The sequence below is a fragment of the Drosophila takahashii genome, chromosome X, assembly GCF_030179915.1.
Source record: "Drosophila takahashii strain IR98-3 E-12201 chromosome X, DtakHiC1v2, whole genome shotgun sequence".
Taxonomy (NCBI): domain Eukaryota; kingdom Metazoa; phylum Arthropoda; class Insecta; order Diptera; family Drosophilidae; genus Drosophila; species Drosophila takahashii.
Genome location: NC_091683.1, coordinates 9,455,935 through 9,472,566, shown reverse-complemented (window position 1 = coordinate 9,472,566; position 16,632 = coordinate 9,455,935). Strand labels below are relative to the sequence as shown.

Below are 16,632 nucleotides of genomic sequence, written 5' to 3'. Positions count from 1 at the left end.
CCAAATATTTTAGCAGATAATGAATTCAAGATCCATTTCACTGATATGGGTTATCGCCAACTCAGCTTTTAAGTCTGGATCGGAAAACTCATTAGTAGGAGGAACTATTTAGTTATGGTTTTTTTTTATGGTTTTTATCTTACGGTTATTATGTTACATTACACTAACTTCACTTGCCTGGAACGTCCGAAGAGCGAGGGATCCGTCTAGATGGGTTTCAAATTGTGGCTAGTGCCGGTCCACGAGTCGAATTTTAGAGATGGATTTCTAAGCTTTTTGCGTGATTTTTTTGTTTAAAATTTTACTTGTTTTTTTATTTTAGTGTTAAGAAAACTACTAAAGCTTTGCACATCTCAAAACATCGCAGAACAATTAAGCGAGGACTCAAACCACGAAGGCAAACAAAATTTGGTTGAAAACAAGAAAAAAGCTTGAAATTGGGCGCGCTTTTAAAATATGCATTCCTATTAAAATTCAAGATTATTTTGTATAAAGAGGGCTTTAATTTCTATTTATGTGCTGAGCGAAAAGAAAAGTATAGTATTTTTTTTATTGTATATTAATTATTTATTGTTTGTACATTTGTACATTACAAATTTATTTGAAGTATTTATATTCGATGGTAAAAGCAAAATAAACTAAAGCCAAAATATGAAAGAGCCAAGAAATAATTATACGAAAAAGGTTACCAAAACGTTGTGGAAAAAATTTAGCAGACCACGGTATCACAGTAAGAAGTCCATATATTAAATCAAAAAAAAAACTAAAGATATAGGAAAATCCTATAGCTAAATACCAAGCCCATATACTGACAAATGGGCTAAAAAAAAACACCCAAACGAAACCCTTGCAAGTCATTACAAAAGGCCATTCGTACTCAGACATTTGAATATGTAGATATTTGATCTGTGGATATTTAAAGCCGTTTGCTTTTTTACAACTAATCACTCGAGTTCTTGAGCTTTGGATCTTAGACCTCCAAATTGTCCTCGTCTCGTTGGAGCAGTGATCTAAAAACAAAACACAAGCATTTACTAGTAATGCAATTCAATTCAATATATTTTATAAGATAACGGTGATACGGTAAAAAAAACGACAGCGTGATAACATTCTCACATTACCAAGAAGTACTGATATAGAATTTATATGTTATATATATCGATGAGTCACTGGACTAAAACTTTGCTCACGTCCACATCTCTAAACATCGCCAAACAATTAAGCACGGACTTAAACCATGGTAGAAAACTCAACTAAAAAATAGATCGCTCTCAAAATAAATATTTTATTAACTCAAACTAAAAATATAACAATTGTCAAAAACGTAGCTTAAAAATATTAAAGAGCTTGTTTAAAAATTAGTATTCACATAAATATACCAAATACTGCCAGCACTAAGAACAGTGTAAAACAAAACGACGTTGGTCCGTTTATTCAAAAAGATAACATTTTCACATCACTAGAAGTACTGATAAAAACTATTTTTATTTTTCATTTCTTTAAACGGTTGAAGCACAAAAAAATATACAAAAAATGCCGGTGAGTAACATGGAAATGTAAAAATAAAAATAACATGAATAAGTAATTCTTGTTCTACAACCCACCTTGTTTTTTTTCCTGGAATGGATCCCAGGCCTTCCACTCGGAGATTGAGGATTTCCAAGGATCGGTGGGCAACATGGCCATCCTACCGTTACGTACACAAATCCGAGGACCAGCGCCCAATGTTGATATTCCCAACGATATCATCGATGAGTCACTGTACTTCTGGAAGTCAAACATTTTCTTTCGCACATACGAAGTTAAGGTTAGTAACTGAACAAAGAAATGGGCACAGAGATAAAATAAAAAAATAAAATAAAATATTTCGAAGAATTTCCCACAATATTTTGATTACTAATCCAAATAGCTTAGGAATGTTTGTTGGAATGTTATCACAATTACTATATAAAGAATTCCTTTACAAAAACGTTTAAAATAAAAAAATTAAATAATTCAATTTAAAAAATCTTTACTGTAATCTAACAAATATTTAAAAAAAAAACCACTATACATTTTAGCACTTATTTTAAAAATATTTCCATACTATTATTTTTTGTATACACCTCTCAATCCCAACTGTTGTATTGATTCCGACGCTCAAAATAACCCCTATACCATATCTAATCGCAGTCGGAAGTGGACCGTGTGCTTATCTACATAACGCTGTACATAACCGAATGTTTGAAGCGTTTGGCCCGCTGCACTAGCAAATCGCAGGGCCAGCAGGAGCTCCATAGCCTGGCCATTTCCCGGTTCGATCTGCCCGGCGATGCGGGATTCCCCCTGAACGCGATATACACGAAGCCGGAGGATCCGGAAGTGATGCGTCAGTATTTCCTGCAACTGCGCCAGGAAACCGGAACGCGGCTGCTCGAGAAGGTCTTCGATACTCCAGATGACAAGCCCAGCAAGTGGTGGATATGCTTCGCCAAGAAGAAGTTCATGGAGAAGAGTCTATCGGGACCTGGGATGTAGACTGTTAAAATAAATACACCGAAAAAATACTGCCGACTTGAGAGAGTTAATTAATAAATGCCAACGAGATTTTATAAATTAAATTACAATTTATTGTGGTATTTTTTTTATTGATTTGTACGCTTTGAAAAGCGCATATTCACATTTTAGGCAAACTTAATGGCTAGTAGCGTTGTTAAACATTGTTTGCTGAATGCTAATTAATACTTTACATAAATCTCACTATATTTATAAAATCGATGATAGACAATTTTTTTGTACACATTATTTTAACGATAATTAATTTCAATTTAAGGCTCCGAAATAATCAAAGCCATTTGGGTAATCATTTATTAAAATCGGGTTTTTGCTGCAGATCACTCTCTTTTATGCTTCTTTTCTTTATGCGATTAGAATGCCAATAAACATGTTTATACATACATACAAATGCACAGCTTATAACTATCAACAATAATAAAAAAAAAATGGAAAAAAATACACGGTATAGGAATTAAGCTTACAATAGAGCAGGGCGAAGCATTCACATACAGAAATTAACAGGAATGACACAGGCATTAATTATGTAAAAAAAAAAAAAACAACATACTTGCTAGCGATTAAGGTCTACTTAAACTCCTTGACGATCTCCACGATGCTCTGGTAGGTGCCGGTGACAATTCCCAGCACGGCCACCGTCAGGATGAGGATGTTCTTGATATAGGACCACACCCCCAGGCCCTTGGGCACCGGCGCCCGCGTGACAAAGTCGATCAGCACCGGGATCACGAAGGCCAGACAGGTGGAGCACAGAGCCCCGATCAGCGAGATGAACAGATTTAGCTTGGGAACGACCAGCGCAACGCCAACTGAAATTAAAAAAAAAAAAACTAGATAAATATACTAGAAACTAGAAAAATATACTAGAAAGTATATAAATATACTGGAAACTAGATAAATATACCAGAAAGTATATAAATATACTAGAAACTAGATACGAATACTAGAAAGTATATAAATATACTAGAAGCTAGAAAAATATACTAGAAAGTATATAAATATACTAGAAACTAGATAGTTATACCAGAAAGTATATAAATATACTAGAAACTAGATAAATATACCAGAAATGAGTTAAATATACTATCTACTAGATAAATACAACTTGTTTAGTATTATTAAATTCACATATTGATTTTGTTCCTATTATTATCATAAAAATATTTGTAAAATTTAATTGTTTATATATTTTTTATGAATTTATTTTTAGTCTAATTTTCGACTTACATGTCATCATCACCATGAAAAAACGCAGACACACCTGCATGGTAATGGGATACTTTTGAGAGCAATTATTTGTCCGCTTGATTGGCGGCCAGAGGATTTTTATCATCACAAAGAACTGGATGGGATAGCCCAGGAAAACGCCCAGAGCGGCGACTACTTTCACCACCTGCGAAAATCTGCAATGAAAATTAAAATTATTATTATAATTAAATTATAAAATTTTTAAAATATAATATTATTAGATTTATACTCACACCTCCTCCACCACGAGATTCAGCGTTATGCTGCCGGCTACCTCCTCGCCCCATCGCACGTAGCTCACGAATCCGGTGAAAATAAAGAGGCCCGTGGTGAAGAACATGGTCGAGTTGAGGACCCCGAACCGGGTGCTGAAGTTCTCCGGGCGGCGCATCGAGTTCCGGAGCGGCAGGATGAGGGCGATGCCCTCGTAGGAGAAGAGGGCGGTGCCAAAGAACAGGGACAACTGGGCGCCGCCCGTGAAGAGGTGCCGGTCCCCAATCGACGGCATCGGCCCGTCCGAGAAGGCGATGGTCAGGGTGGCAATCAATCCAAACAGCAGCGCCACATTGGCGAACAGCGAGACGGGCGAGATGTACTTGAGGTTGGTCATCAGCGAGGGAATCATCGCCGGCAGCAAAGTGATCAGCATCACCATGCTCATGCTGATGTCGACGCCGTTCTGCTGCAGGACCTGCAAAACATAATAAATATATAATGCTTTTTATAATACTAAATGCTTTCCACAAAAAAAATAATTGTTTTTTTGACCGTAACAATGGAAGTATTGGTTCAAATATGGATTGTCATACCTTTCTGAACTCGTTATTAAATTTCCTATCGATTAGCATTAAAACCTGGACATTTTATTTTATATATCCTTATAAAAAAATGGAGAATTGACCAAAATTTTATTTTTACAAAATCACTTGGAAAGTGTCATGGATTTATTTATTATCTTGTTATCTGTTCAAAACAGTGCGTATTTTTGGTGTAGGACCATTTTTGGCCAAGTTACAGCAAAAAAACGACAAGGAAAAATTCATATTTTTACCAAAAAGCCAAATCCCAATTTAAAAAAAAAAAAAATAATAATAACAATGAAAATATTGATCCAAATATGGATTGTCATACCTTTCTTAACTCGTTATTAAATTTCCAATCGATTGGCGTTTAAACCTGGACATTTTATTTTTTGGGCATTATTCGCAAAAAATCATGACCCTTTTATATTTTTAATTGTTTACAACACTTTTCAAAAATATTTTTGATACCTTTCCAGAAACTAATATCTTTAAAACTAAATTTATCTTAATGGGTGATATTTGTAATAATTTTGATAGTTTTCTTTCTGCTTTTACTTATGAAATCTTTAAACGGAACGCACCTGGTGAAGGTTTTCGGTGATGAAGACAAAGTAGATGGCGCAGAATCCGAATTGCGTGACGCAGAGGAACATTTCGACGACTAGCTTCATGACCCGCGACATCTTCCTCAGTGGGCGTGGCCCGTGCTCGAAGCACTTCTCCACCGTTTCCGGATAGTCGAGGAAGTCGACTCCGGGCGTCCGTTCCACGGCGAGAACGGATCCGCGGATCAGCATGCGCTCGCAGTGGACGCACATCACCGCTATGATGGGCAGTAGGATGGTGGCCCCGGCCAGTCCGCCGTTCTTGAAGCAATCGCCCATCGCGAAGAGTCCGGCGCCCACGCTGCCCTTGAAGAGATGGGTGGCCGCCTCCAGTTCGCTGGTCTCGTGGCCGCGCCTGCGCACCGGATCGCCGTTCTCCGGATCCCCCTTCTCCTGATCGGAATTCGGATTCTTCTCCAGATTGGGATTCTTCTCCTTCTCCTGCTGCTTTCCGGTTATCTCCAGTGTCCTGCCCATTTCGCCGGCTGCTTCGATTGCTTTCTTTTCGCTGCGCTGAGGGGTTTAAATGGAAAATTTTACTAATTACTTTGGGTGCTCTCTTTCTTGGTTCTCTTTTTGGGTCTGTGGGGAAGCTTTAACGGTAGTCGCGTGGAGAGAAAAGGGCGACTAAGCACAGTTAGCCCCATAAATGATCATAATACATACATATATAAAATAAGACAGCACAATTTTTGATTTAGTTATCTCAACGTTTCACTGCATCTTCTTTATCATTGGTTCTCTTGCTCCCAACTCAAGCTTTAACCCTAAAGAGCCCACCTTTATAAAAACGGTTTTACTAAAAATTATATACATATGTGTTTACTCATTTCAAGGTTTTTGTCTTATTATTCCAATAAAAAAGTAACACAAATCCATAGCAATAAAAAACGCTGCCATGATAATGGATTGACCATTGGCAACATGTTTATTAAGTCAAATAAAGCATTGAAGGACAATTAAAAACGTTAAGTTCATTATAATTCAAATCACTTTTAGACTAGCTTAAATCAATGTCACAGCCAATCAAAAATATAATCAAAACTTTATCGTTTCCTTAAGTGAGTTTTTTTGTAGTACAAAACTACATTATAACCAAACATTACTACACAAAATCATGTAAGAAAATATTTTTCAAATTTGCCCTTTTTTTTTATAAAATTTTAATTTAATTTGAATATCCGTACATTGCTGCTGCACTCGAGATAAGCAACTAATTATTGGCGCATTCTCGCGGGTACTTTAATAAAAGCAAAACATTTTTAACAACCGGGAAGTTGGAAATTAAAACGTCAAGGCCACAACACTTAATTATTCACAATTCGTGCGGAGTGCGGGAGTTATGTATGCATTTTTCATTTTAATATTTTTATTCAGACACATTTGGTCTTAGCACAGATTCCGCAGCATTAATTCAATTAAGTCACTATTAAATAACTATTTATTCAGTCGGTCGCCGAGCGAAGTTCACCTGTTGATGATGATGGCTGCGAATAAATATTTCACCGAGGTATCGCAAAATGGCAAAAAAATGAGGACCGCTCACGGCAAGAACTCAAACCAGACTCAATGCTCGAGTTGGCCAACAGAAGCGAATAGCAAAATTGTAAAAGGCAAAAGTCGGAAAGCGAAAATATAGAAAAATAGAAAAATAAAGAGCGGGCGTCTGTCTGTGTGAGCAATGCAAAAATGCGCATAACGTTTAACCCCCGGCACCCGCTTAAAAAAACTATTCACCCCTGATATCAAAAACCAAAGAGGGTTTATAATTTTTCAGTAAAATTCACTTGTCATGGTTTTAAAAATTCTAAAAAATAAATTTTAGACACATTTTAATTAAAAAAATATTTTTTTTTTAAATTTATATCAACAGAAATTTATAAACCTAGCAACCCCTGTTAAATAAAAATCTTATGGAACAGCAAAACATTTCTTTTTTTATAACAGCTCTTGACAACTTTTTAAAAAATATTAAAGTCACCGAAATTCTCAACAAACAAGGGGTTAAGATGCGTGGGAGACTGAGGCTGAGGCCGTGTGAGATCTATTTCGATCTTATTATCGGTAATTGTTTCGAAAGCTCCATTTGCAAGTGGTCTGTATGACTCAGCGCCATATGAAATTCACTTTCCCTCGAGGACCTGTCACTTCGGAAAGTGGAAAATCACCGGGGAAATGCATTGAAGCGTTGGGAGGCGGAAAATAGCAGGCGGCCACTCATCGATAAACGATAAGATGAGAAGCGTTGCGTCATGGATCATTGAATAATTCTGATTTCTAGACTAAAGTACTAGTGTTTACTATCTATAAAGTAAAGCTCAACAAAGGAATCGAAAGTTTAATGATCCTAAAACAATTAGTATTCCGAGCTCAACAAAAGTCAAGAAAAATCCCCCTTGAAAATAAATTGTAGAAATCAAGATCAGATTAACAGAATAAACAAAACAAACAAACGATTTTGGATTAACCTAATAGTTAATTGATGCAAATTAATTGAATTATATTGTTTCTAATTAATGCAAATGAATTTTATTTTTTTAATTGTTTTACTAGGAAAAATATGAAATTTCCTTCTACGTACTTTTAAAGTTGTGAATTTGATCAAATCAATTATTTGAGTCTTTTATAGAAATATTCTAATTGTTGAAGTAATTAATGCGGCATTTTACACAGAGTTCACCGGATAAATCCGCTTTCAACTTACCTTTCAGTGTGATTTTAAAATGCCAGTACTTTGGCTAAGAAGAATTCTAGTCACTGGTTTTAATGATGGTTTTATTATATTGTTTTTAAACTGATGTAATTAAAAACGCTTAACTGATTTTGTAAGGAAATACATTGTGCAAAATGAATTTCTTTTATCATTTTTAGAATATCTAAAAAGTAGTCATAAACATACTGATCCAAATCCAATATCTACGGTTGTTCGTCATGCAATGTTAGTTTATTTATTTTCTATTTACATTCGGAAATTACAGAAAAAGTCATTGGAATTTGTTCATGAAAATGAAATGTATTATTTAATTAGTTTATATTGGTTACAAATGACTAGCAAACAAACTCAAGTAGAAATAATATTTTTTTTAGATTTCTTCAGTAGCCGAGTTTATATTTTATTTCCACACACTTTTTTCTATAAATTCTTAGAAAACTCAAGCGATCCCTATTTATTTATAGGCACTACGCCGACATATGTACATTTATGGGCAGTAAAAATGTTGTCATTCATCATTCAAAGTTAGTAATTTATTTATTTGCTCGCTGTCGGCTATTCAAGTGTATTTTAAGAGTACAATGTTGGATTCGTAACGCTGATTGCGTCACGACATTGGGTACCGATACATATACCTATATATGTATTATTAAGGGTGGGGGTTTTCACCGGCAGGAAGTGGTTCAATCAGGTTCAAGGATCCGGCCGCGTTCCGGAATTCGAAATTCGGCTTTCGACTTGATTTAAAAACCGGCACGTGCCCATCGCATCGAATTCTTAAGCGTAGCATGAGTATTCCATATAATACCATGCATTCGTGATCGTTACACCTTTACCTTAACCCCCGCCAGCCCCCGGGGGCCATCCAATCGAAGACGCACGGAAATTTACCGCCTTGATTGAAGAAGCGCCAGTTAAATGAATTGCACGGAATCAAAGTTCTCCGGTCGGTTGCTGCATCTCACTTCTTCCAATCAACGGATCGATCGGTCGATCGATCGATGTTTACGGAATTCAGCAATTGGATTATATAAGGGGTACTAAAAACAAATGCATAACAAACAGCAGGGGCACCGCCAAGGGTTAGGATATCTATTGATTTAGTTTTGAAAATAATTTAGATATAATATTATAAATATGAAAAATATTACTTATAATATTTCCACATGATCTTAATATTATTTAATATTACCCCCCCCCTTTTGTGCGCTCCTGACTTCCGCTATGCATATCCAACAGCACTGCAGTTCCATTCATCGTTCGAGTTGAAGGTCGTTTGCAAAACGGTTTCGATTAGATTGATTTGGTTCGGATCGGATTAGATTAGTGTAATTCCCATACAGGGAGATAGAGCTCGAGATATGATTCCCGGTATGGCTCTTAACCAGTTTCCTCCAGATGAAAGCGAAAGTCGACAAACGATATCTATCAGAAAGCAATTTATGGATTCTTTTGAAACGAGGTCAATGTCAAAGCTGATTTGGAGTAATAACACTTTTGAAGAACCCGTTTCGCCACATTATTAGTATTCAGCTCATTTGCTTTTTAACTATTATTCGCACGTTTTTCGTAGCGAGACACGCGTGGTGGTGGGAAAAGACCTAAGTGGACTCCTTGAGAAGCGCAGAGAAGGGCGAACTATATTTATTTGATTATTTTATTAATATTCAACATAACTTTTTCTATAATATATGTTCTTGCTATATTTTTTTGTTCCCCCAAAAATTCATTCTAATCGAAATTCTCATTTCAAGTACTTAAACCCCCGAAAAAAATCACATCTGTCAGGTTCTTGTCATTTTGCGATGACGTCAAAACGAACGTCGCATCGTTTATTCTCACTTAATGTCTATAAAAAAAATAATCAATTACCATAAGTAAAATGCGCTGCACGCTCACTAAGACACAAAAAAAAACACTTAGATATATATTTACGTATATATATGGTGTCTCTTTTGTTGATAATAAATTCGCAAACGTATGTAAATAATTAAGGATTAAGAGTAGGTACATAATCTATTGCTCTACAATGTTTTCGATTGTGATATGTTTATAATACTTCTAAGATAGTGAAGTTTGGTGATTCTGTTTACATTATTTGTTATGGCTTGCGCTTGGATTTCCCAATATCTTTAACTAAAGCTTTGAAATTGAGGTTGATCGACTAACGAGTTTGGATACTGATGATCTTCTGCTTCTGGTGTTCCTGTATTGTTTGTTTCGGGGATCGTAATTCTTAGGTTTGTAATAAAAAAAGATTAATAATAATTTTGAAGAGTTCCTATGATCCTGTTTTCTATAATATTTTAAGTCGCGGTTGCTTTAGTCATAATTTAATGATGCATGGCTAAGTCCGGTGTTTATCTCTTCTGAGTATGGTATCGTAATAATGCTTTTATAATCCGTAAATTCATAAATAATAGTTGTCGATCCTTTGTTCTGTATAATATTAGTTGTTCGTCTGCTCTCTTAGGAAGATCCGGGATCTGGGATCTGGGATCCCTAGCTTCTCAGTGCACCTCCTCCTCCCCGAAGTGCTTGACAATTTGCTTGAGACTTTCGTAGGAGCCGGTGAAAAAGCCGAGCAGTGCCATCACCAGGATGACGAGGTTCTTCACGCAAATCCAGACGCCCGGACCCTTGTTCAGGTCACTCCTGGCGATGAGCTCGATGACGGGCGGAAAGACGAGAGCCAAGGCCGTGGAGCAAAGAGCTCCGATTAGCGAGATGAAAAGTCCCAGGGCCGGAACCATTTCCGCAATGGCAACTAAGAGGAGAATCCAGTGAGTTTTCCTCTGTTTTTTTTTTTTTGGTCCCCCCAGCCGGATACTTACGAGTCACCAGAACCATAAAGGTGCGAAAGCCCAGCTCGCCCCACAACGAACGTCCCTGAATGCCGCACATCTGCTTGGCACTGGGCCACATGATCTGGATGGCGACGAAGAACTGCAGCGGATAGCCGAGTAGAACGCCAGCGGAGACCATCAGCTTGACGGCCTGGGCCAGACTGTGGATAACAAGGGAAATAGAATCCAAAGAACCGATCCAAGAGATCCCAAACTCACATGGTATCGCCCAGATTGAGGGTCAGACTGCCGCCCACCTGTTCACCCCACTTCATGTAGCCCACCGAACCGGCGAACATGAACATGACGGAGACAAGGAACATGCCCACATTCAGAACGCCCAAGGGTCGCTCGAACTGGTGCGGCTTTCGCATGGCGTTCTTCAGCGGCATCACCAGGGCGATGCCCTCGAAGGCAAAGATGGCGGTGCCGAAGAAGAGGGCCAGCTGGGAGCCGTTCGTCCAGAGGGCGCGTTCCCCCACCTCCGGCAGTCCGTCCTTCAAGGCATAGTACAAGGTGATTGCCAGTCCGACAATCATGCAAATATTCGCAAACATCGAAACGGGGGTGAGCCACTTGAGGTTGGTGATCAGCGAGCTGAGAAGCACCGGTACAAAGGCCAGCAGCATCACCAGATGGACGTTCATATCAATGGAGTAGGCTTGCAGGATCTTTTGATGGATTCCAGATTTAGTTTGCTCTTCCTGTGCTCCTATTCCCAATCCAACTCACCTGCTTCAGGTTCGTGCTGATGAACACAAAGTAGATGCAACAAAAGCCCAGCTGGGTCACACAAATGAATATGTCCACCAGACGTCCCATAGTTCGGGACCAGCCCCTCAACTTGGGTGGCCCATTCTCGAAGCACTGCTCCACCGTCTGGGCGTAGTCCGCACACACGGTCTCTCCTCTGAGATCCCGCATCTTCTTCGAACAGGTGACCAGGACGTGCTGGCAGTGGATGGAGACCACCGCTATCACCACTGTGAGGAGCGGAGCCACCAGCAGACCGCCGTTCTTGAAGGCATCCCCCATGGCGAACAGACCGGGTCCAATGTTGCCCTTGAACAGGTGCACGATCGTCTCCAGATAGCTTTAAGTACACAGATCATCTTGGGGTTAAGGGGTCTTTGGTTGGGTCTTTCCATTCGGTTATTGTTGGGAGCAAAGTTAGTGGGTTTTCTTTGGGGTTTTCTGAGTATTATTCCATCAGAAGGGATTTCTTGGGGATCGAGGTTAGTAGGTTTCCAAATAGCTTGAGATCATCTTTGGGGATTTTCGGGGATCTTTGATGGAGGAACTGGGTATCTTCACTTATGGGTAGATGTCATAACTCCATTCGTTTATCGTTGGGACCAAAGTTAGTAGGTTTCTTTGGGGTTTTCGGAGTATTATTCCATCAGAAGGGATTTCTTTGGGATCGATGTTAGTAGGTTTCTAAATTACACTGGAACACAGAGATCATCTTTGGGGAGTTTTGGATCTTGGATGGAGGAACTGGATAGATGTGATAACTCCTTTCGTTTATCGTTGGGACCAAAGTTAGTAGGTTTCTTTATAGCGGTAGTATCCAATGATGGGATCAGTTAGGTTATAGGAAGACGGTTATTGATCATCTTTAGGTTGGGGTTTTTGGGATTTAGTATTTATTCCATGAGAAGGGATTTCTTTGGGATCGAGGTTAGTAGGTTTCCAAATAGCTTGAATTACTTTGGAGCACAGATATCATCTTTTGGGATTTTCGGGGATCTTAGATGGAGGAATTGGGTATTTTCACTTATAAGTAGATGTGATAACTCCTTTCGTTTATCGTTAGGACCAAAGTTAGTAGGTTTCTTTATAGCGCTGGCATCCAATGATAGGATCAGTTAGGTTATAGACGGTTATTGATCATCTTTGGGTTGGGGTTTTTGGGATTTAGTACTTATTCCATGAGAAGGAATCTCGTTGGGATCGAGGTTAGTAGTTACGCATTACAGGAGCGTTGTCAGTATTCAAATTAGTTGGTTTGAAGCTGGGAGTCAGGATTGATTCAAGCATGATTCGTAAGCAGGGTTAGTTGGTTAAGGCAGGAGTTCGGGATTTAGGTTTATGCGTAGGATTGCTTTCACTTGAAACTTAAACTAGCTACTCTTATCCTAAGCTTAGTCGAAGGTTAGTGCGAGCGGGGTTTCGGTTAGTTGTTGGTTTTGGGGTGGGTTTATTGGGTGGGTTTAAGAGGAGCAAGCAGTGGGGGTTTCGCCACAAGCAGCCATACCTTGTAGGCGGATGATAGTCCGCATCGTGCTCCTCCTTCTTGGCCAGATTGGCTGCTCCACCTGTCGCTCCTCCCTCCACAGTTTCCTGTTTCGGAACTGTTGCATTCGGATTTTTCGGCGCCTTTTGGTTAAAAGGTATAAAACAAAAAACAAAAGCTTAAAATATAAATTAAAGTATACATATATATAGGGGAAAATTTAGCTCGATTCGCTTGTCGGTGGCTTTTAATTGACCGATAAAATCGCCAGTCCCTCAAGTGTTTCCGCCTGTCAGTCTCCATGATCAAGTTCATAGACGTAGCTCTCTTATCCGGGGAATCACAGATCAACTCGTGCACATATTTAATTCCACATGACTGGACAATTTGGTATCGTGCAATAAATTAAATCGGGGATTTCCAAAGCATTGCGACAGATGGAAAAGTTCTCCCTATATTTCGGTGATAAGAGGCCCATAAACAAGGCCACAAACTAAATCAAAGCCAATTAAACGGATTCATAAAAGCCAAACTACATACAGAGTAAGCTAAATGCTATCTATCTATGTCTCTATCTATCTATATTTAGTGTCGGCTAGATAGTTGGCCTTTCGATGACACCCGAACGTTTGCCAACAGACCAACCAACCGATATCTTTGTCTATATCTATATCTATGTCTATAGCACGTGCCTATAGCCTGTCTCTAATTGAAATTTGTAGATAGTCTTGAACACCTGCTAACTGCGTTGTTAAAACTTCAATAATAAATAAAAAAAAAAAAGAAATAAATAAAAAAAAATATTATTTTTTTTACCTTAATTCGTACATAAAGAAAGAAACCTGCTTGTAAAATTGCCTCATTTAAACCATTTCCCATCAATTCGTGCCTTGTAATAGAATCCCATCACGTTCTTTAGCTATTCATTTGATAAATAGGAAAAACCCACGTTCATTCACAATATTTAAATCGCCATCGATAAGTTGCTATCAAGGAACTATGACTGCAATATTAAACATATCGATGCCTTAATTGAGATAGATGGCCGATGATTTATGGGCCACTTTGTTGTCAGTTGGACAACAAACGAAGTTGTCGAAAGTGTCACAGTTTCGTTTTCTCGATTCCTTGTTACCATCCAGCTACCTAATATGTACGATGTTTATATACCATATAGGACGTAGATCTATCGAGGGCTCTAAGTGAATCTTAAGTGTCGTAAATAACGAGCGACTTATCGCCAAACTGATTTTGCTTTCGCTGCCTATCATTCGTTTTGTCTCGAAAGCTCGTTTAGATTATTATGGTCCCACATGTGGTATACGCAATCAGCTGGAGGACATGGCGCCCCTGACGTATACGTGATATTTAAAAGGGCACTCCACATAGTTGGCCCGAAGCCTTGTGTAAATCTAGACAATTATTTCCGTTGCTTATCGGCAGTTAAAGTAGTTAAGACAAAGTGTTAATTGCTATGATCCTACACTGCCCACTGGGCATTATGAATATGGAAGGAGTTTTGACTGATCTTAAATAACTGTTTATTATATTCAAATAATTTTATTAAATTTTCCAACTAAATGCAAAATTTATTAGAGAAATTTGGTATTACAAATTATGTTTTCAAATCAAATATATTTATATTAGGGTATTAAAAGAGGCAGCATTCAAGAGACTGTTTTTTTCGTTCTGTCACTAATTAAATAAGAAAAAACTATAGAGGTAGGCCATGGGCGTGGTGAGCGGGGAAGGGGAAAGGGGTGGTCACTACCATACCCTTGAACAGCTTCAACTTGATTTAATCTAGACCAGACTTTTACCATGGAAAAGCAGAGTGGCATGCCGTCAATTGATGACAGATAACCAGATAGCCAGATAGAACAACCGTCTTCGAGTGCGTGGTGTGGTCCAACCCCCCAACCCCCCAACAGTCCCCCCCCCCTCTTAACCCATGGCAGCCCCCATTGGCAAACTGTCAACAGGGCCGCACTGATATTATTTATGTGCGGTCTCATTTCCCTTCTTTTTTTTTCGTATTTTTTTTTTGCTTCTTGAATTGAGCAATATCTTCGAGTGGAAAATTTTCCACGCCTCACGGTGCCTGGTCGCTCTTTCGAGGGTTCACTGCACTTGGGAGCCACACAAAAAATGTTTAATTTCTCTTTTATTAATGTTGCCGGAAATCTGGCAAGCTCAAAGGGAACCTTGATTGGCCTTTATTGGCAAAGCTTTTGTACGCCACACAAATGCATTCGGAAAAAAAATTCCATGAAATTTGATATTTGCTTTTATGGCAATGGTTTTCCTTATATTTATAAAATTGAATTATTTCTAAAAATAATATAAATTCTTTTAAATATTGTCTATTATAATAATTGGTTAAAAGAATGTTTAGCAGTGTACGGATCGAGATAAATATAAAATAGTGTTTGGTGTCTGGTCCAGAACAAGTTCTGACCTTGATCACGTGTAAATGCATAAAAGTGTGTGAATTTCCATTTTCCATCATTTGCATTTTCAGGCGGCAAAAAAGACCAAATACCTCAGGCGTAACTAAGCAAAATTCAGGGGCGTCAGCTGAAAGGGGTTTTTATTTTGTCGTCGCCATAAATTATCAGTAATCTTTCATTGACGATAAGTGACAGCAGATCCATAAATCCAAGCCACCAGATAAGCAGGAATTTCGCACTAATCAATGATTTCGTTTAACGGAAGTTGATGCCAATATTAAAGGCTTATAGCGATAAAAAATTAATTCCTGTAAGGTGCTTTAATTTATAGAGGTAAATTGTAATTGGAAATAATAATAAGATCTAAATGCATTTAATAATGAATATTATTATTATTTCATTATAAATATTCAGAGCTATTTATAGTAACCCCCCTTTAAAAACGAAACTTCCCAGTCATTCACATTATTCCGATGTTTATACAATTGTTTGCATACTTAATGGGTTTGCATTTATATTATTTTACCACATTTCATTGCTAAATTGCTGTAATTAAACTGGCTTATCGGCTGTAAAAAATACCCCCTTGAAAAAAATGCACCCCCAACTCTGTTTTTGACCAAGAAAAATGCAACAGCTGTCTTAAAACATTTGTTGATTTTTTTTTTCTTTTTACCAAAATAAATTGTCTGTGTTTTTGATTTTTGCCTTTGAATTTGAGTTTTTGTTGTTGTTTGACAACCGGCAAAATTAACTCGTTTTGTTGTGCGTCGTAATTTTTCTGTTTTTTTTCTTGGCTCTTTTTCGGCGTTTATTTGGGTTTCACTTTTGCGTTTTGGGTTTTCTTTTTTTAGGCATGTGTCTTAAATTTAACGATTGCATTTTAATTACACACCTCGGCATCCATGTTGTTGCTGTTGTTGTGGCTCTTCGTGTTGTTCTTGTCCCAGAAGTCGGTCAAAAAATTAAGCAAAACAAACGGAAAAAAAACCAGACGTCAAGAAAAAACGCACGTAATTTGCCTGTTCTTGATCTTAATGATTTATTTTCGTAGGCTGCATTTGGCCGCCGATCTAAGCTGTTTGTCTTTTATTTTTTATTTTTCGCTGAGGATGCGGATGCGGTTAGATTCTGGGCTTCTTCAGCCTTTGACGATCTGTGTTCACTGTGTGTTAATC

At 38.0% G+C, this 16,632-nt stretch overlaps 3 protein-coding genes across 4 annotated transcripts; 1 reads left to right on the top strand and 2 right to left on the bottom strand.

The window, feature by feature from the left end:
• The first annotated feature begins 1,434 nt into the window (after positions 1-1,434).
• Positions 1,435-2,553, top strand: Arpc3B (Actin-related protein 2/3 complex, subunit 3B). The gene is made up of 3 exons (XM_017149872.3): positions 1,435-1,539; positions 1,634-1,807; positions 2,173-2,553. The coding sequence occupies exons 1-3, from the start codon at positions 1,534-1,536 to the stop codon at positions 2,515-2,517; spliced, it is 525 nt and encodes a 174-aa protein (XP_017005361.2). The 5' UTR covers positions 1,435-1,533; the 3' UTR covers positions 2,518-2,553.
• Positions 2,554-2,586: 33 nt separating this feature from the next.
• Positions 2,587-16,487, bottom strand: LOC108062955 (proton-coupled amino acid transporter-like protein CG1139). Of its 2 annotated transcripts, none has more exons than XM_070218323.1 (5): positions 16,350-16,487; positions 5,186-5,722; positions 4,035-4,492; positions 3,781-3,956; positions 2,587-3,362 (listed from the first exon to the last, which is right to left on the bottom strand). In XM_070218323.1, the coding sequence occupies exons 1-5, from the start codon at positions 16,359-16,361 to the stop codon at positions 3,121-3,123; spliced, it is 1,425 nt and encodes a 474-aa protein (XP_070074424.1). In that variant the 5' UTR covers positions 16,362-16,487; the 3' UTR covers positions 2,587-3,120. The 2 variants fall into 2 exon arrangements, with proteins under 2 accessions (XP_070074424.1, XP_070074425.1); XM_070218324.1 differs by lacking the exon at positions 16,350-16,487 and adding an exon at positions 6,681-6,829.
• LOC108062964 (proton-coupled amino acid transporter 1) lies at positions 9,386-16,486 on the bottom strand. Its single transcript, XM_017149859.3, has 6 exons — positions 16,350-16,486; positions 13,026-13,147; positions 11,501-11,861; positions 10,988-11,439; positions 10,757-10,929; positions 9,386-10,689 (listed from the first exon to the last, which is right to left on the bottom strand). Exons 1-6 carry the CDS (start codon positions 16,359-16,361, stop codon positions 10,433-10,435), a joined length of 1,377 nt encoding a protein of 458 aa, XP_017005348.2. The 5' UTR covers positions 16,362-16,486; the 3' UTR covers positions 9,386-10,432.
• Positions 16,488-16,632: the final 145 nt, after the last annotated feature.

What these genes read in the sequence shown, in the direction of transcription:
- LOC108062955 (XM_070218323.1), bottom strand. An exon ending in TCACCGAAAACCTTCACCAG is followed by an intron (nt 4,493 to 5,185) that starts GTGCGTTCCGTT and finishes TATGTTTTGCAG; the next exon opens with GTCCTGCAGCAGAACGGCGT. An exon ending in TTTCATGGTGATGATGACAT is followed by an intron (nt 3,363 to 3,780) that starts GTAAGTCGAAAA and finishes TTTTAATTTCAG; the next exon opens with TTGGCGTTGCGCTGGTCGTT.
- LOC108062964 (XM_017149859.3), bottom strand. An exon ending in GACTATCATCCGCCTACAAG is followed by an intron (nt 11,862 to 13,025) that starts GTATGGCTGCTT and finishes GTGTACTTAAAG; the next exon opens with CTATCTGGAGACGATCGTGC. An exon ending in CTTTATGGTTCTGGTGACTC is followed by an intron (nt 10,690 to 10,756) that starts GTAAGTATCCGG and finishes TTCTCCTCTTAG; the next exon opens with TTGCCATTGCGGAAATGGTT.
- Arpc3B (XM_017149872.3), top strand. An exon ending in TTCGCACATACGAAGTTAAG is followed by an intron (nt 1,808 to 2,172) that starts GTTAGTAACTGA and finishes ATCTAATCGCAG; the next exon opens with TCGGAAGTGGACCGTGTGCT.